General features: G+C 42.8%; 2 protein-coding genes across 3 annotated transcripts in view; both read right to left on the bottom strand.

Moving 5' to 3' along the window:
• LOC121326618 (multidrug resistance-associated protein 5-like) overlaps positions 1-13,976 on the bottom strand; it is a 14,786-nt gene extending 810 nt beyond the window's left edge. The window contains exons 1-11 of the mRNA XM_041269943.1: positions 13,874-13,976; positions 12,141-12,319; positions 8,655-8,803; positions 7,998-8,153; positions 7,458-7,605; positions 3,101-3,334; positions 2,807-2,980; positions 2,417-2,564; positions 1,847-1,995; positions 1,484-1,591; positions 7-27 (exon numbers count right to left, since the gene is read on the bottom strand). Coding sequence (XP_041125877.1) covers positions 7-27; positions 1,484-1,591; positions 1,847-1,995; positions 2,417-2,564; positions 2,807-2,980; positions 3,101-3,334; positions 7,458-7,605; positions 7,998-8,153; positions 8,655-8,803; positions 12,141-12,257 — 1,404 coding nt within the window. The 5' untranslated portion in view covers positions 12,258-12,319; positions 13,874-13,976. The remainder of the gene's footprint in view (positions 1-6; positions 28-1,483; positions 1,592-1,846; positions 1,996-2,416; positions 2,565-2,806; positions 2,981-3,100; positions 3,335-7,457; positions 7,606-7,997; positions 8,154-8,654; positions 8,804-12,140; positions 12,320-13,873) is intronic.
• Positions 13,977-17,146: 3,170 nt separating this feature from the next.
• LOC121327093 (60S ribosomal protein L35a) lies at positions 17,147-20,218 on the bottom strand. 2 transcript variants are annotated; one of them, XM_041270884.1, is made up of 5 exons: positions 20,158-20,218; positions 19,236-19,278; positions 18,546-18,698; positions 17,950-18,094; positions 17,147-17,212 (listed from the first exon to the last, which is right to left on the bottom strand). In XM_041270884.1, the coding sequence occupies exons 1-5, from the start codon at positions 20,201-20,203 to the stop codon at positions 17,189-17,191; spliced, it is 411 nt and encodes a 136-aa protein (XP_041126818.1). In that variant the 5' UTR covers positions 20,204-20,218; the 3' UTR covers positions 17,147-17,188. The 2 variants fall into 2 exon arrangements, with proteins under 2 accessions (XP_041126818.1, XP_041126819.1); XM_041270885.1 differs by lacking the exon at positions 20,158-20,218 and adding an exon at positions 19,558-19,581.
• Between the last annotated feature and the right edge of the window lie 9 nt (positions 20,219-20,227).

The raw sequence follows: 20,227 nt of genomic DNA, 5'->3' as shown, positions 1-20,227 counted from the left end.
CTGAACCTCCTCCATTAGAAATAAACTCTGAATAGGGGTTGTGAGAGAGGTGCAAAGACACAACAGCTTATGTGTGGAGACAAGCCAGTGGCACAGGCAGAAAAACACAGCGTCAGGATAAGAGGGAGGACAGCTGCTGAAGGGCACAGCTCATTAGCGGAGACTGGTTCCAGGGGCCATACCTTTGAGCTGCTTACTGATTTCAAAGAGCTAAGCTGTGAGAAAAAGCCAAGCTTTTCAGGATTGTGTTGCAAACGTTTTAACAGTTATGGTGGAACCAGCAGTGGTTTTTTTTTTTTTTTTTTTTTTTTTTAAATCCAATTCTTAAAACATGTAAATGGTAATTAAGGATGTAAATGGGTTGTCTCTAACAATACACGATTGTACAGTTGAGCCTGTTTCAGAAGGAACAGATCAATGAGTTCGATGAAGCTATGGATTACAAATAAGAGGCATTAAACATTTCTGGTAAGCATGTTTAAAATGTTTGTTTACAGGTACAGTTGCTGAATCTATTACAATCTATTCTGATTTATTACTCTGGCTACTGCAAAGTAGAGCAGGAATCAACTGTAGTGAGCACAGGATATCAAAAGGGTAGAGAAATATCTATATACAATTGGAAAACACGCAGAGGACCACGATTTGTGTCCCTCAATTCTTTCGCCCTCATATCACCCTCAATGTCTACCGGTTCTGTATTCTATTTGCAGTAAAGCTACATGAGTCACACCTATCATGTACTCTTCAGAGCCAATGAATCCCCTGAACACACCCACCCTTTTTAAACTGAAAACAGTCAGCATCATCAAGTCGAACAGCTTACAAACAAAGAAGAAAAAAAACCCTCTGTGTGGACGAGACGCAGATTGAACTTGTGCAAGCCTCCTCTGCACAGATGCAATGTGAATGCTGCATTGTAAATTAGGTCAGCCTCAACGCAGCAAAACAGGTAAATAATACCGAGGCTTATTGTTCTGCAACTAAAATTGGATCTGCGTACCCGTTGGGCATGTTTCATATAATTCTTTAGAGTATCAGACTAATCCATGCGGGTCTCGAGGAAGCAAACAAAGCTATTAAAGCAGTTTGTGAATGTCCTTGTGAAAAGAAATAACGGATATGGGTGAAAGGTCCTTGCAGCCAATGCCACCTGCAGCATGATCCCCCTTACAGTATGATACTCTTAATGGCATTCTTAGCTTACTTCTTGCCCTTGGTTTGTATTTCAAGTAGTTGTATGTACTGTTATTCAAGCCAGCATAATTACAAAAAGGCTGGCATTCAAGTACTCAAAACTTAATTGAAATTCCCACACCTACAATTTCCAGATTTGAAAGACAAACACCTGCAGTTGTAAGGTGATAATGTAATTCCAATTACAGGTGAAGATGCATCCAACTATGAAGTGCTGTTATTACCTGGTGAGGTACTTTAACACTGAGACACTGGTCAGTGAAAGAGGGTGTGAAAGGTGTCTTACCTTAAACCTGTCTACAGCCACGGAGGCCTCGGACAGAGACTTCACAGAGAACGGGGTCACTTTGAGAGCGAACGTCATGGCATTGAAGACCGTCACAACGGTGAAGGCCTGGAAAAAGACAAAACAAATATTTAACCAACAAAAGTACACACCCTCTTGAATGGCCACCAGACATGCTGCTGCTGTGTATATATTTGATCTACAGTATATATATATGAATGGTCTAGGCAGTGGTGTTTTAAATAAAGATGCTCCAGGGACGATTCATACACTTGGTTACAATTTTATATAACACAGTGAAGAAAAGGTTATTAAGATCTCACCACTGTTGGGATTACTGGCCCCCTTATCTTTATTCAGTACCTGGGCTGCGGTGAGGTCATAGCCCAGCAGCATGTGCACAGAGAAGGTAGCCACGCTGGCAATCACCACCACGATGGGAGCCACCCCCACAGTGATGCTCTGGAAGTACCCGGCAAGCTCCAGGATCCTCCGCTCCTCCTCGCGGATCTCTACAACAGGAGAGGGAGGAGCTGGTCACACACACATCCCCGTTGCGAGTTCAAAACTACAGCACTCCGCACAACGCAAAACACTGCAGACTGTGATCTAATAGTATGGCAATTGAGGTTAATGGACACTGAATAAGTGGCATTTAAAGAGCTAGATGTCATTAGGTTTTAGTATCATAGTAAAGTATTATTATAATGTCAACTGTGACACACCCACGACCGCTTCCACTATAAACATGTCAACAGGGATAACATTAGACATTGGTAAAGTTAGCAGCACATCTTTGCACAGAGAGGCAAATGTGAAATAAAGGTAACAGATTCTCACAGGGAAGGAACAGAGAGCCACGACTATTTATTTATTTATTTTTTTTTTATAGGTCACCAAGCAGATGCAGAGTTAAACTGAACACACACTTACTCTGCACAGCCTGGGAAAACGCTTTCACCCAGGCATACATCTTTATAAACTTGATGTAGTTGAGGATTTCATTCATCTTCTGCACCCGTTCATCTGTCACCGCGACCCCCTTTCTTCTGAAATAGGCTGTGAGTCTGGAGACAAACATCTGGAGTGGAGGAAAGAGGCTCAGGTAAGCGGTGACAATCAGTAATCATTCATTGCAATGAAAAGCTGCATAGCATAGAAAACACATTTACCAGAATGCTACCTGACATGCAGTACATTTGCTGCAGTTTTTGCTTTATTTTGCATTCCACAGGATTAAGAACCATTTCTACATTCATGCAAAGTCATCTGCATGCAAAGGGTCCCGAGACAGTCAGGCTATTGCAATACCTTACCACTTACCATGGCTGGGTAGAAGAGAATGAAGACCGCTGATCCCAGTAAACTAGTAGGTCCGAGAACAATCACATTAAAAACCATCCCGAGGATTGCTATGAGCGGGCCACCGGTCAACAAACTCCCCACCGCGGCAGCTTCGAACATCCGCAGACCGTCGCTGGAGCACATGTTTATCAACTGGGGGGTGGGAAAAAAAAAAAAAAACCATAGAACAACGCACTTTTCACCTCCTACGAAACCAACCACTGAACACCACCACACCTGGGCAACAGTGGCATGGTATCCAGCAATACCCACCTCTCCCACTGACTTCTCCTTGATGTTTTTCAGCCTGAGGATCTTCTGGAAAGCCAGAGTGAGGATTGCCCCTCGGAGCCGGGTGCCAGTGCGGTAGTTAAGGGCCCAGGTGAGGGCCAGAGACCAGGACCGGATCACCTCTGTCATGAAAAGCCCGAGAACCAGCAGCAAGCCGTAGGAGATGTGGACCTCGCTGTGCTGCGTGTATTCCAGCAGACCCTTCACCACGAAGGCCTAGGGGAGGGGCAGACAATAAACCGGGCGTGAGTCTCACCCAGCGCAACACAGCGGCGCGCCGACATTTACAAATACCAGCTATACAATTAGAATGCAGAAAGAAACTTAAACACGTACACGCAATGGCTTCCTTCCCTTCCAAGTCTGCTATATCTTATCAGTATTTGAAACTGCACAGGGAAGCTAAAACTCTGCAAACTTCTACCTTTAAAAGAAAACCAGGAGTTGGCAGTGAGAATGAATAGTCAACAAAAACTGCTAAAGCGACCTCAGCAATCTGCGATTTATTGTGTGTGCATATATTTACCTTTTTCGTTCCTACAAAAAGAGCCTTTGAAAAGAACAAAGAAATACTGACAAGCATGATACTGTTTCTCATACAAAAAGGCAGGACAGGTTTTATCCTATTTAATACATTCTTCCCTGTTTGTCTGGCTTGTATCGTGCAGACAGAAAGACATTGTACCTACAGTCAGACTGGGGAGGAGGAGGAGGGAGAGGACAACAGGGGGCTTTTGTTTGTTTTATCCCTGGAAATAAAACATCAGCAGTTTAAAATTATTACAAAGAAGAAAAAAAAAAGCAGAAAGAGAGAGAAAGACAGCAGAGTAACTGTAACGAATGTCATTGAAACCCCCCCCCCCCATACTCATCTCACCTCCATGAATATCCTTTACTCAGCACCTACAGAACAGTGGCCTCTCATCCCTGTACATTCAGGAGCACGCACACACACACCAGCACAACTCACTGAATGAAGCACAACGGGAACATTTTATTTAAAATATTTAAATAAAAAAAAAAAAAAAAAAAAAAACACACACGTCAAATATTCAGCAATGCATTTTCATAAACAAACACAATGTATAAAACATTTTCTGGAGAGCAACATTTCTTAGTGCAAATTGAACAGATTTAACAAATAAACAGGACAGCAGCGTAGTCACAAATATCATGCCATACATTTTCACAGCAGTTTGAAGCCACTTTATACAGACGCATTGCCGGGATAAAGAATGGTGCAAAGCATAATTCTCTGAACGTGTTGGAACGCACAGGGTTCAGTTTCTCTTTCTTCCCGATGGAAAAGCGTTTTGACACTTTCCACATAATTTAACCAGGGAAGAATATTCTAAGCGCAATAGCAATTTAGGGGAAGAAAAAAAAAAAAAAAAAAAAAAAAGTCTGCGTGAAGCACAACCACATTTCTACTCCATCAAACTAAATAAACGAAAGTTGCAGTTGCTGTATTGCTGGGGCGGATGTACAAGTTCAGGGTGACTTTGCCCATCACAGCATCCCACCCGAGAGACTAGATTTATTTGATTTTTTTTGGCATATTAAAACAGAAGAGATGTAGGGTGGGCACGTGAAACCGACAGGCCGCTGTTTTTCTATTGTTCTTTCTGGAGTTACGTTCCTTCAGCTTTGACATTGCACAAGTGACCAAAGTCAGAAATTATAGACAAGCACAATGTAAAAGTGTATGCTTGCAGAGCACTTGGAATCAAGAAGAGTCTGCATTCTTATTTTGCATGGAGTCTCTCCCCACTGCTTGAGTGATCTGTATGAAAAAGCACAGCCGATTGATCTTACTGATCAGGGATGGAAATTTCCTTCAGAAGAGTAAAATGACTGGCAGGCAGTTACTCAGGGCTCTTTATTGTATTGTTGAGATCAGGAATACACGGGTTTCCAGGAAAGCACATCACAGTCAAGTCTTTCTTTTAGAAAAACTGTGGGCCTGATGTCACCAAGAGTCCATTACATCAAAATATGGCAGGATACAAAAATAAAGTTGGCGAACACACAAGAACTTTATAACAGAACAGCTCAATATTTGATATCAGACAATGTTCATCTGTTATTATAAAAACAAAAGCAAGCATTTAAACAGTGATTCCTAATTTGATAGGTTTTCCATAATTAAATAATAACGATACTTGTAGTAAGAAAAAAAAACAAAGTATCTACAGTATATAAATTTAAATACATAAATAAAAAGAAAAAACTGGTTGCTGTAAGCATTCCTGTTTAATAAATGTCACCTTACCTCTCAGGCTTTTGCAGTAGGTTTCTGCCTGGGCGGCCCTCTTATTCCCTCAGTGGAATACGGATATCCTGTGAATTCTAAAGAACAGCTTCTGTCATTTGTTCCACTGCAGGGACAGCAGTGACTTCCATCTTCTGTCCCTGTCTATCTCCTCCCCCCCGCCCCCCCACCACAACCTCCGTGCTTCACACCCCACTCTCCAGCGAGAGCACCTGCAATCTAAGCAGAGAGAGGCAGAACAAAGCTGGAATAATGAAGGGAGGGGCCTCGCTGGGACACGCACTGAGATACACTACACTAGAGTGCTTGGCTATCAAGTGACCTTCCCTTAGAAAAAGTAATACAATCTGAAACTTACTGTCTGGGAAATCTGCGAGTCGGACTCCAACACTATTGTATTGCACATGGTATGTAATCTCTTGGGGTTGCATTTGGAACTGGCTATACAGACTCTGTGGACGGTCAGTTTGAAAATTTTGTGATCATAACTTACCAGTGAGTTACAAATAACCTTAACTCACCCACCCCCTTGTAACTGTTTCTGTACGATAGGTCTGGTGCAGCAAGAGGCTTCCTGAACACTATTACAAATGCTTCTCAGTCTAATTAACAGAACATTTAAAAATGACTGTCATGCAATGTTATTCTATTACAACAGCTACACTTGAGTGAGTTCTGATTGAAAACAAAATGCAAAAGCTAGGATGCTCATGCAAACACATGAGCACGCCTTCATTTTTCCAGTTTTGTTTCTTTTCAAAATGGATTTCATGATGATGATTTACAAGCTGGTTTGACCAGAGTGTGAATGAATTACAATAAACATGGAGTGAGTATGGGGATATACACCCATCAATCTCTGGGCTGCAAAGACTATTTAACAGTCAGTCCCTCGCTCTCTGGGTCTTGCAAAATCCTGTTCAAAGTAACTCTGACTACGGGAAAGAGATGGCCTGCATGTGAATCTACAGTTAATTCCACACAGTGAAATGCCCTGCATCCATCCACTGTGTCCGTGATCATATTGGAAGAGTAATGAACCCTGTCTTATTGGATTTGTGGTTTCTAATTTGGGGTGGTTCTGGTTCACGCTGGGGAACAGGCTCCCTCTCTGGTGCCAATGAGAATCCAGCACTGAAGAGTTCATCAAGACAATGAAGGAAAAGAAACTCACTACATACCCTGGAGTGAAACAGTGACAGAAGCTCTTCTTGGTGTGTTAACCCTGACACCTGGAGAAAGACTTCTCTAGACACCTGGAAAAAGTCTTTCACATTATTTTTTTTTGTTGCTTTTTTTAATGCATCTAAATAAATCCCAATGGAACATACCCTCTTAATTCTGAAATCAAGTAATTTAGTTGATAAGATTAGAAGTTCATTCCACACAGACTTATTTAAAAAAAAAAAAAGCCACACAAGGGGGCAAGAAGCACCAGCCCTTAGAAGAATGTTAAAGAAGGAAAAAAAAAAAGCAATTGCAAACAAAGGAAAAGAGGAAAGCACGGGTTTCACTGTATCAATTACTTTGCATCGTTCTGGACACAATAATTAAAGCAATTGCTCTATAAACAAAATACATATTGGTTACAAGCAACCGAAACTGATCAAACACTGATTCTAATGACTTTCTGCTAAACTGACAGGTAACTTCTTTGTCAGAGTCTACTAAAATGAACCTGACTAAATTAGCATAGAAACAGCGTCTGAATCATTGTGCACAGCATTCCTTTGTATGGAATAGCACAGTACAGACTCCTATATAATCCAAAACCTCCAGAGTGTGTTACTGTCCTCTGCCCTTATCAAACATCCAGGCTACTGGTTCTGTAACGTGGACATGAGTACTCCACTCGACACTGATGTGGTTCACACATTCCTGGCCTGGATTGCATGCTATATTTATTGCCTCAAGTAGCAAGCAGTGCATGTGCCACGTTGATGTAGTGCATCACATCTGAAGGTAGGTTTAGTTTGAGTTTAGCACTCTGCCCTCAACCCCAGCAGAGACAAACCCTCTGGGGTTTGAACAAAGTTCAGCTTAAAAAAAACGTCCGGATATACTTACTGGTCCAGTGAAGCCTGCTAGCTGTGTGATCATAAGGGAAACTATAGAGATGAGAATCCTGCTGCGGCAGAACTTCCAGACCACCCTCCTGAGAGAAGCGTCCTCCTCCCCACAGTCCTGAAGCTCACTCTGCCACAGCCGTGCCAGCCTGCAGCGCACAGGGGAACAACGTAGTGAGGAACCAGGGCAACTGATTTCTGGCAAGCTGCATGAGACCCTATCGGGAACCAGCTCTCCTCCACAGCAAGCAGGCAGAGACACCCAGTTGAGGGGGAATAGTGTTGGTGCCAATTGAAACAAACAAACTGAAGCAGCAGCTGCTTGAATCTGTGCTGGATTGCTGCTCTCCCCAAAGACAGCAGCTTTTCCGAGCAGCTGTTTCAATTAGAATGGTGCTGTTGCACACCTCAAAGCGAGAACCTGCTTGCTGTGGTGCAAAGCCCAATATCTGAATAATCAGTTCAAGCAGCTCCAAAATCCGTACTCTCCAGAAACTGTGTTTAACAGAGCGACTGAACCCAGAGAGCCCCAGTGCCTTACCTCTTGCTGTTGTGCTCTGAGCTCTCAAGCTTGGACAGTGCCCAGATATCCTCAAGGAACAGCTCTCCTTTCTTATGGGCTTTGGCAGCCACAGGAGTTAGCCAGTTAAATGTCATTAAGGAGAACAGGCCAGCATTGTCCACGGGGTGCTTGTGTCTGCAAGAGGTGGAGAAGACGACACACATTCAGCGCGCTGCATTGAAATCTCTACAGCAAAAGATCCGTCCCATCTTCTACAGTACAGAACGGCCAAGAAAGCTTAATTTATTTAATATTTCATCAAGTATAAACATCTTCACAAAAAGACAAAAAACAAAACCATAACACAGCAACTTTAAAACATAATCTATAGAATCCAAGCTAAATTGCAGAACAGCTGGAACATGCGAAGCGTGATGGTGTCTCAATGGATGCAGGGTACTCTCGACTTGCTGCTCAGAGCTAAAAACTACGGTACAACACTGGGTGAAGCACACTATTTGAAATACAAACAAACTGGGCATTGCTCTCCAGCAGCTTAGCAAACAGCGGATATTAAAACGCAGACGTGTCTACTTGTTACAGCTACAGTACAGCAACGCTACAACAAGAAGCATTTTTCTGGGCAGCTTGTTCTGTGGATTGTTCCCCGCTGCCCCGTCCCTCTGGAACACTCACTTGGACGTGGTGCGGAACGGTTTAAGCAGGTTGATGCTCTGATGGTACTTGCTCTTGTGATTCTCCTCGTCCAGGATTTTAAGCTGCTCCAGGGGAAGCCCCTCTGCTCGCGCAGCTGTCTCCAAGGCATCCTGGCACACAGAGTGGTTCTGAAAGAGAGGAGCCCATTCCTGCTTTATTTACCATGGACACTGATACAGGTCAGTATAAACTGCAGAAGTAGTTATAACAGCATGTTCAAAATTGAAGTGTTTTGTAAACACATGTAGACGTTGCAAGTTTTAAAAAAGAAAAAAATTGTAAAATGTATAAATTTAGGCGGTCGTCTTAAAATAACTAAATTCCACATTTGCCAGCTGGACTGACCTCTGAAACATGGTGCTTTTCAAAAGATCGATGACAAGTGAAACTCACCTATAGAAAACAGCTGTAAATTACATGTCGTTTTGCAGAACATCTTGCCTTCAGCCATGCGTTTATGTGAGCTCCTGGGCCTTTACAGGATAAGATGCAAATTACAAGTACAAAGGGGCTCCCGAGTGCCGCATCTTGTAAAAGGCACTCCGCGTGGAATACAGGATGCACCCTATAGTCTGGAAGTCACCGGTTCGAGTCCAGGCTATTCCACTGCAGACTGTGGACGGGAGTTCCGAGGGGGTGGCACACAATTGGCTGAGCACCGCCCCCTCAACTCACCCCGCACCAGCAACCCCCTGTAGACTGGCTGGGCACTTGCCTGTAAGCTGCCCAGAGCTGCATGGTCCTCTGATCATGTAGCTCTGACGTGGCTGCATGGTGGGCCTGCAGAGCAAAAAGAGGACGGCTGACGGCACACGTTTGAGGACGCGTGTTCGTCTCCATCCCTCCCGAGTCAGCACGGAGGTGGCAGCCGTGGGCTGGGTTGAAAAATAAAATTGGCCTTATCAAATTGGGGAAAATAATGAGAGCCTGCTGGCAGGGAAGCACGGAGTTAAACATGCCCTGCAGTCCGAGCGTTATTCATTTAGAGATAAATTCCATATATACCGCCACCTTAGGAGATTACAGCACCAGCAGTGACCTTTTGTGTCCTGAAGTCATTGGCTTTACAGTAAGGTCTGTCTTCAATTTACAAAGGTCAGCAGAGAGCCTACCATGGAAGAAAGGAAAACATTCAGAGCTGGAACTGTTAATCTGGTAATACGTTCCATGTACTTGAATTCTGTAGGAACACCATCGATGTTGTCTAGAGTGCTTGCTTTACAGCTCAAAGCAGTAGTGTCAGCTGACTGCACGCCCACAGTCACACTGATGCCGAAGCACTCGGAAGGATGTGGAACACACCGAAGTTAAACAGACCAAGCTTGAAGCTTCCTGGGAGACGCTTCAACACATCGTCATTGGCTGCTGTGAGAAGCCGGCAGCCAACGGAAAGGAGCAAACAGATAAATAAAAAACTCACCAGGCACTGTTAAAAGTGAATCCTGGGCACTTTACCAATCAGCTAACTGCAGCGGGTGGTGCTGATGGAGTGGGGCTTGTCTCTAGGAAGCATGAACGAGACAGCCACTGCAATGAAACAGCAGAGAGAAGAAAAAAAAAAAAAAAAAACACACACACACACACACACAGATGCCCTCTGGCAGAGTCACGCCGACATGCGCTTGTGTGTGTCACTCGGATCCTGCAGAGTCATTGAAAACAGAGAAAAGGGGGGGCTGCTTCAGCACTCAGCTGCTGCATGCCAACAGCACTTTACTGCAGTCACCGGCTCGCAATGGTGCAGAAAGGGTTGGCTTCTTCAATCTCTCGAAGAACAAGAGATCTCCCCCACCCCCCACACACTGAGCAGGTTCCACAATTCTCAACAGAAGGAAAACCATTTATCCTAAGGTTCTTAATCTAGATGTTAAAACAAAGCAGACAGTGCGGCAAGTCTTGCTGCTGTCTGTGTTCATCAGTAATATTTTGAATGAAAGGGTTACTTTAAAGTTAAAAAAAGAGATATTTAGTTGGAGTCGCGAGGAGCCCCTGTCCTGCAGAACACATGAGTCTTCAGGCTCAGGAGAAAGGCAGCTGCAAGCTGGCACATCATGCTGTGTTAGGTGTCAATGCTTTATTGAAGCATCAGGTTCAGAGAGCCTGATAACCCCCTGTGGGCCTGTGACAGATCAAATCTGACAATATCTTCCTAATTAAAAACTGCCAGGAATCACATTTAGACGGCAGGCGGTGGGTGCTCTGAATTACACCACAGAGACCGAGAACTGGAAGTTGAATTGAGGCAGCAGTAGGAGGTCTGTAGGGCATGTCCTCACTAACAAGGTTTGAACTGCAGTCACTTGTTCCAATACCTGCAAAGCACAGGAGGTGCCACTGAATGTGATCTGGAGTTTGGACACAGCAGGAGAGCAGTCCCTGTGCACAGCTCAAGCAAACACTACTAATCATTTAATGTTCCCACAATCCTACCAGTCTAGGGGTGTCCAATCACGGTCCTGGAGAGCCATTCCAATCCAGGTTTAACAGATGCAATTATATAATTAAACTACTTACGGTCAGGATGGAGGTTTAAATGTTGAATTGAACAATTTAGAGCAGGGCTAGAACAAAGTCCAGGAGTGGAAGAGCCAACTGTGCACTTGTCAATCTAGGCATCCATCTTAATGGGATTAATATGAAGTTATATGAACATTTACCCTGGTAAAACTGCACAGTAACTTTGCAGTATTCTCATGTTTGCCATGGTTACGCCATCTTTTTTTTTTTTTTTTTTTTTAAATGCGATTTAATAAGCTTTACCGTACCTTCCTGTGCTTTACAGTGCTCACCTCTGCATTACCATGCTTTATAACAGTTTATTATACTTGCACTACTTTTAGAAGGGCACGGGCAGGATACTCAAAACAGTAGATTAGAACTAGCAAAATATACCACTGTACAAGGCCGTAGCCAGCTATGAGGCATGGGCCTCGGTTAATCTTACCATTACTTATTTACACTCTCTTAGACACTGATTAGTCACAGTTGCCTCTTTTTTCATGGCTGGCCTCTGCCCTGCTGTGTATTTCAAATAGCTGAACACATTGAGTGGCATTGTCTTAAATTTGAGAACAATCTTCTCTTTAATTATATTATCATGACAACTTCACTTGAATTCTGTTAACCGTAAAAGGCAAGTCTAAATGTAATGTATCCAATTAGAGAAATACAAAGCTTTGTGCTCGGATTTTCAGGTACTGAATCTCCACAGCTGGAGATTAAGGGAACCCGTGGCTTAACCCCACCCTGATGGAAATGTAAATACAACGGCCTCTCCAGAGGGCTCAGCGGGGTGTGGAGAAGCACACTCACCTGTGTGTTAGGAGGCTGGTACTTGGTTTCACTGTGGAGAAGCACACTCACCTGTGTGTTAGGAGGCTGGTACTTGGTTTCACTGTGGAGAAGCACACTCACCTGTGTGTTAGGAGGCTGGTACTTGGTTTCACTGTGGAGAAGTACACTCACCTGTGCTTTAGGAGGCTGGTACTTGGTTTCACAAAGCTCCTGTGTGTTTCTCCTGGCCACACCCCTGTACTCAGGGCTGGGGAGTGCATAGTCTTCGCCCAGGTCAATGTCTTTCATATTTCCTCACTGACACAGGACAGGGTTTCATAGATGGGGGTGAGGGGAGGTTTCTCAAAATGCTAAAAAAATAAATACAAAATAAAATAAATCATCATTAGTAGAAAGGTTAAGCAGATATTCCATTTTATTTTATTCGGCTTACTGATGTTTTATTATTAAACTTGCTTTACTGCATTGGGCCTTCAGACTCAGGACAATTAATAATCTGGGACTTCTTTAATTGTGTTCTATACTAAACTCCTGCAAATACAATTATCTACAAGCCTCGATTTAAACTGCAGTTAACCCCTTGAGGTACACAAGGAACTGAGCAGCTGTTCAAATGGTTTCTTTTTCAAATAATTTGAGAGTGACTCACGTTTCAGAGGAGGAAACTGAGAATCTGGATCACCAGGTCCAACCTGTCAGTACATTGTAAACCCTGTTTCGGTCACCTCATTGCACAAATATGAAAGTTAGCATAACAAATGTCCCTTGTATTAAACACAAAACCGTACAACAGTTATACATGGTGTGTAAAACATTATTTTTATAACCAGGTACAGCAAGGTGTTCCAGTATTTGACTATTTTTCTGTCCCTTGTCTTTTTACTAAGCCTTTCACTAGTTGTTCCTAGCAGACTCGCTTCATCTCCTCACTGTCATCAGTGAGCAAGCAGCTTGCTGTCAGGATAAGGATAACGAGAAGCCGGTGCTGCTCACTAGGCCTACAGTCTCAGGGCCTCTGCGTGTACCTCAGTCCCTGGAATAGGCGTCTCTTCACACCGACATTCATTACATACAGAGACATCAGAGAAACTTAACACTCCCTTACTAACACAAAGCTGCCCGCGAAGACTTAACACATCTGCTCTTACATGTTTATTAAATCAAAAATCAAGCGTCACCTAGGGTTTCGTATTAAAAACACATACAATAAACACCACAGCGCTATTATTACAATACCGGAAACAGCCTACAACACTCAAGCAGTTTAACAAATAATTGCCCACTTTTAACTCGTGTATTTGAACAGTTGTAGCTGATGTAATGTTTTGTTTATTAATAAATAAATAAATAACTGCCAGCAGTCTGTTTGTGTCTCATTATACTGGCAGTATTATTTGTACTGGTAATAGGAAATCTCAAAAGAGAGACTGCTACGTAGATTTTCTACTGGTTCTGACACTCCAGAAAAAACACAGTACTGGCCTCAGCCAAACTGTAGCGTAACGACCAACCTATATATCTATATGTGTGTGTTTAAATATGTCCTAATAAAACAACATCTCATTATTAATAACAAAATAAAACGGTTTACAACAATGTTATATTTCTAGTTGTAAAAAGAATAACAAATCACAATTATTATTATTATTAGACTAGACAGCACATGTCAAAAAATTAATTTTCCAATCATAATAACAAATAACACCTATTGTGATTCTTTCTCGAACCGTGAATCAAAATACTTAAATACGTTGAATCTATCGTAATAATAAAACTAATTTAACTAGAGTATATTAAATAATTTCCCGTTTTAAACGCATCTGTATAAAAAAAAAAAATAATAATAATAATAATAATAATAATAATAATAATAATAATAATTTTGTTTTCTAAACAACTATTACCTGTTCTCTCCAGTATTCTGTCACTGCAGATCCAAATAATCACCCGACCAGCACAACACCACCGCTTATAAACGAGACGCCGGCACCGGCGCAGCAGCACCTTCCCTGGGAATTGTAGTCTCACGCTTCGCGGAGCGGCCGTCTGCTCCCCTTTACTGGTTAAAGTGAGAACGACAGTTCCCAGACTCCCCTTGCGCTCCTTTCATATAGTCTCCGAGAGGAGGGGCGACACTGTGTACGCGCTGCGGCCGCGCGCATTACGGAATAAAATAGCCAGTCGGAATAAAGGGCGCGTGCACGCGGCTACCTGGGACGGGTACGCGCCCGGCAGGTACAAAAGAGACTTAATTCTGCACAGAAACTGCGGATTGTACACAATAACATTAATGAACAGCGCATTTCAGTGTCTGACGTATGTATACAAGTTTCTTTTTTAATGTGTCAATTCACAGTATATGACGGTGGTTTTTAACGCATATACTCTAGAAAATGTTTAGTTTTGTTCTGTTTCACATTACAGGTATCTCTCGAATGATGGCTCAAGGTTCACATGGCAGTAAATGTTTTTGCTTCACTGTTGGCAAAAGTCAATTATTTTGTTTTTATTCCTTTATCTGTCTCCCCTCTCGGTTCGTTTTCTAATGTAAATACACTAAGCGGAATAGCAGACTGCCGCACGTCACCCGGCACATTAACATACCGCAGTAACCTGCCATTCAAGGTACTGTTTATTTATATTTACTCTGAATAGCAATGTGTTCAAGTAAAGGGCAGATCAACATGAACTAAATCAAACACACACACATTACATATATATAGATAGATAGATAGATAGATAGATAGATAGATATACATACACACATATCTCTCTCTATATATAGTTGTCTTTGAAATTAAACCGTTATTTACAAAGTCCCCGGTACAGGGCTAAACAATTCTCAGATCATGCAAACGATCTGCAAATTATATTGTCAGTAACATTAATATATTATATATAGTGTATGTTCGTAGTAGGAGCATCTAGGCGTGAAAGAATAATAATAAAATAAGATGGTTCACTGACAGTATAATTGTTAGTATGTTTTTCTTTATTTGTGCTGGAGTGTTGACATGTGAATTCCAGTAATGTTCAATGCATTTTTAGGAAAGCTACCCTGGCAACGAATGCACGCGAGGGCAGTTTCCCGAGAGTGCAGTGCGGCTGCAGTTTGTGCCGATTGCACCAGTGGGATTAATAGGCTGTATTTCTAAAAGAAGACAATCCAGTACTTTTCCACTAGCCGCACTGACTCTTCCTGCTCAGGCCGGCAGTTTTCTGTAATTAGAAAAATCTTCATCTTTTTAATGTACAAGTCTAGCAAGCAAAGCCATTTTATATAAACTTCCTAACTGCAAATAATTCATTCCAACTACAATCTAAATGATAAAACTAACCCTATAAAACAGCCCAGGCTATATATAGTTTGCTGAATTCTGTAGTGATGGTATTATATTAAACATACAGAGGCACAAATGATTTCGATAAGTGGACTGAACAAAACAAAAAACTACCCTAAAGCAGTCTCTCTTGGCTACTGCACTCTTGTTCACTTACAGTTTAGTCTACTGTGACAAAAAAAAAAAAAAAAAAAAAAAAGAAAACCTTACATGTCCCATCACTTAACATTTCCTAAAGCAGAGGGAGCACAAAGCCACTTTGGGGCTTGGTTTTAGAAGACAAGGTTTTAGGGCATTGCATGGCACAATCGTTGCGGTTTGATAAGCAAAATTGCCTCAAACTAGATCTCCCGGGCTCCTGGAACCAGGTTTCAAGCCACTGTTCGAAAAAGTGGCTTTGTTTTACCTCAGCTGAAATATAATTTTTCTTGCACTTCATTTATTTTATTTACAAAAAGTAAATCCTGACAAAGAGGGCCAGTCCTAAGCAGCAGCCAAATACACAAAAAGCAATCTAGAGCACAAAACTAGAGTTTCAGTTAACCTCGCCTGTGCAGGGCTACGGTATTCACAAGGAAAAATGCTTTGTAGAGTCTCACTTTAATCTTGTCTCCACAACCAGGGTTTTGTACTGTAGAAGAGCTCCTGTTGTAGCTTAATTCCAAAAAGTACTGTCTGACTGTGTCCCTCCCAGGTCCAACCCACTGTGGTTTCCAGATATCATTTGTTATCCACCATTCAAAATGATTAAAACTGCGCATGCAGCTTTATTTTTGACATCAACAGTTTAAATTCATGCTTGTTGAGTATACAGCACATCAGCGGGACAACAAACATGACCCATAGTGATCAGGACAGTAAGAGTAGTGTTAAAATCTGTACACGAATGACTGTCACCTCATGTCGCAGCCTGCAGTAAACTGCCTGCACTTCCCTCGAAATGATCCAAAGACTGGAGAGGAGTGGACAGGCCCATGGCAGAACACACCGCTACCTCCGTCAGCCTGCCACTGTACACTAGAACCCTTTGAGTGCTGTGCTAGCACCCTCCCTACACAGTTCAATATACACAACACAGCCCTTAAACCAGGTTATTGTTTTTAAAAACAGTACTCCCCGAAACCACTGCATCACAGAAGGGATAATAAACATGAAAATGCCACTGCTGCCATTTCATATAAAGTCATCAATATGTACAGCTACCATCATATGCAATGCCTTTTCACAGTACTACACATCTGCACTGTACAGTCATTCTATACCTCCTTCATCTGTTGTAAACACTCAAGCATCCTTCACAGGTATAAAAAGGGATGCACGTGCCAATCGCACAATTCACTGCAACTGGATGTTCTTCTCACATCTGCATTTTCAATACTGTAGAATAGGGAAGGAGTTGATACAACGTGTCACATTAACACTGAAGAGCTCTTGCATCCATGTAGCTGCCAGTGAAGAGTAATAACGCTATACTGGATCATACCAGAAAGAGTTACCAATGGGTGTTGCTCAAGTGCTTTAAAAGATCTGCATGAACTGTTTGTTGGTAAGCTCTTGAAAGTGTTCTTTGAGTCCCACAGCTCTTCTTGTGCAGGCACACTACACCTACCCTGGAAGCCTTTTCTAAGGTCGCATGAGGAAACACCATTCCCGGATTGGAACGACCGATCACGAATAAAACGTGGTGAGCATTACTGCCGATTTCCAGCTCTCTTCACTCCTAACTTGTAATATCCTGAAATCTCAGGGAGAACTTGGAATAAAGGACATGTCAGAACAGGAAGACCACTGGGCAGGACAACTGTAGTGAAACAACAAAAGAAAACCCCCTGAAACTGGATTGCCAAGTCTTTTTATTGTATGTATAACAATAGTGCTTTAAATCCTGGATGGATACAGCATCTGAAAAAAAAAGCACAGAGATGTAAGACACACATTGGTTACAAGGCTTCGTGTACAGTGTAAATATTTCAACATGGGCCACCACAGTAATATTTAGGACAAGTGATTGTTTACAGTGAATTACATGCAGCAGCCGGTATCTGCAGACTCTTGAAATTCCTTTGTCTACCGACAGCTGTCTAGAATAAAAGTTCCCTCATTCCCCGAATGTCAGGAATTAGTTTGATTGGTCCGATGGAAAAAAAGCACACTAGTGCGCTCCAAGTCATTTCACGGCACTCCTGAGCAGAGTTCAAAAGGCACCAAGAAACACGTACCACAATGGATCTCTCTCAGCATAACTGAGCTGGTACCAGTATGCACATTCACACGTCTGGGCAAGGATTAATTTTCAATTGCCTTTTCCAGATCAGTTTCATCTGCTTATTTCTGACTCGCTTGACAACTATATCGGCATGGAAATGTCTGTTTCATGGTGCACATGGGTCACTAATGCAAAGTTGTAAGGTGGGGCTTTTTTATTTTTTGGAATGGGGGGGCGGGTCCTGAAAAACTAAGTGACCTAGTTGCAGCATGTAAGGACTGTGGTTAAAAAAACAATGGGGCAAAACTGAAACCAGAGGTAGTCATACCGACTACACATTTATTAATTCAAAAGCCGACTGACAGACTGCAATGTAGCATTTGGGGAAGCGTGTGCACCTGTCCCGACGTGTTGGCTGTGCCCCAGTACTCACCACTCGTACTCTGTGTCCCATAGCTTTGGCCGGGAGGTTGCTGCTGAACTTGGCGCGGACCATGCCGCTGTTTCCATGGGCTCGGGTCACCTTGCCCCAGATCACACGGGTCTTGTTGGGCTTTCCGCCAGGTGTTACAGTGTTTCTACACAGACACAGGGACATTTAAAAGTGAATTATATGCATACAAAGAGGCCAGTTATTCAAAGTATTCCCCAACATGACAGAATTTTATATCCAGAAATTAAAGTTAAAGTCTTCACAAACAGTTACATATATTTGCTCCTACAACTGAGATGTTTTGCATTATTCCAGTAACACATTTAGGTAATTCCTATCAATTTTTCCAAGTGATAAGCAGAAAGTGATGTCATACAACATAACAGTACCTAAACCATTAATAAGAAAAAGACAGACAGCTGCCATGACTTGCAAACTCAAACTATAGCCAAGCAACGAGAAGTCACACAGGCTGTATTAAAAGGGCTTCTTGAAACATGAATGAAGCACATCACTCTTGGGTTGATTACATGTGATCCGAGGTCCCTAGAATGAAAGCACGGTGTGAGCAGTGTTGAAGACCCCCTGGCACTCACTTCTTGGCCTTGTAGACGTAGGCACAGCGCTTGCCCAGGTAGAAGTCTGTCTCATCGCGGGTGTACACGCCCTCGATCTTCAGCAGCGCCGTGTGCTCCCGCTGGTTACGCAGGCCGCGCTTGTAGCCAGTAAAGATAGCCTTGCTCCAGAGTCTGAAACGGGCAGGTGGGACAAACACTTTAGTTACTGTGCATGAACTCTTCCAATAAACACCAAGCTCCTCAGCATGCTTACCAAGAGCATATGAACTCTTGCTTTTAAAGAACAGCAATACTGTTACACATGCAACCTTTAAAAATCAATACAATGCCATCATGGACCCTAGAGAGTGAAAGTGGTTTACTGTGAAGTACTTTGCCCTTTAAATGATCTGCTAAATCCAAGAGTAGGTTCGTACTTAAAATAGAGATACCCTCTGCAATATTGTGCCTCGCACACATGAAACCAGGGTACTGCTTTCAGCATCCAAAAGGCAATATCCTAAGCAGAATTAGTGCACTTGACCAGGGCTTTTAATTAATTACTTATTTACACACGAGTCCATAAACATGCTAGCTCAAGCTTCACAGGGCGACACTACCTCCCTGCATGCATGCATGCAATCAAACACACATGGTACACACAACAAAACAAAAAACACACATGCAATCACCTTAAACACCATGTAAATAGGAACAGAAAATGCTTACCTTCCTGGCATTGTGATAATGTATCGTCCAGACACAGCCAAACCTGTAGTAGTACAAAAAAAAAATGTTGGTAAACGAGATTGAAAATGCACCAGAAACGCTACAGTACAAATACAGACCGCACACCAGCTAACAGAGATTACTGGAGACTTGAAAACGTGACCGCAGAAACAGAACCGAGCATTCTACTAGAGCAGCTGTACATGCATGCAGACAAACCAACCAGACCAGGCCGCCTGTAGTTTATACATGTGAATCACAGAAGCAAACCAACTGGGAAGCGTATCGCTGCGTTATCATCCACTATCAGACAGGTTAGGACCTTTTAACTGATCCAGGCTGTGTTACAGCATTTCCCAGTCCTGGAGTCCGACAGCCGCTGTACCGCAGATCTGCTTTAGTTTCAGGCAGCCAGCAGGCCTCTTCAGATAAACAGACGGCAGAAGAGTAGGGGGTTTCAGCGGCCTGCACAAACCAGAGCCAGCACCGCTTTCACAAACACGCAACATTAACAGCGGTGACTTGCAGTGTGGGATGAGGTTCCCATGTAGCAATGCTATGACAACCAGCGTAAACGCAGGCAACGACACTGGCTTTTTAAATGAAACTGAAGTGTACGGTTACATCGACCGTGCCTCTTTTTAACAGCGAAGCAAACTCCGCACCATTCGTGTACTTTGAAACAGCACTAATGCACCTCCGCTCCACTCAAACTGTTCAGAGCCAGACTTTACTGGGAAGGGAAGGAACCAGCAGAGACATCTACTAAATATCTCCGTCATCGCCGGGTAGGGATACACAGAACCGACATATTTATTAACACGGGACTCTGTGCTTATTACACCGTCGCGCATTGAGCGGCGTGAATGCTGAATAAGGTATAAAGATTGAGTTTGAAACTCAAGACTGCCCATCATCTCACCTGTACTGGGAGTCAAGATGGAGAAAAAGGGAGAGCCGCTAGGCATGCTGGGACATTAACACCATACATA

The sequence above is a fragment of the Polyodon spathula genome, chromosome 14, assembly GCF_017654505.1.
Source record: "Polyodon spathula isolate WHYD16114869_AA chromosome 14, ASM1765450v1, whole genome shotgun sequence".
Taxonomy (NCBI): domain Eukaryota; kingdom Metazoa; phylum Chordata; class Actinopteri; order Acipenseriformes; family Polyodontidae; genus Polyodon; species Polyodon spathula.
Note: the sequence above shows the minus strand (reverse complement) of the source record. Positions and strands in the feature narration are given on the sequence as shown.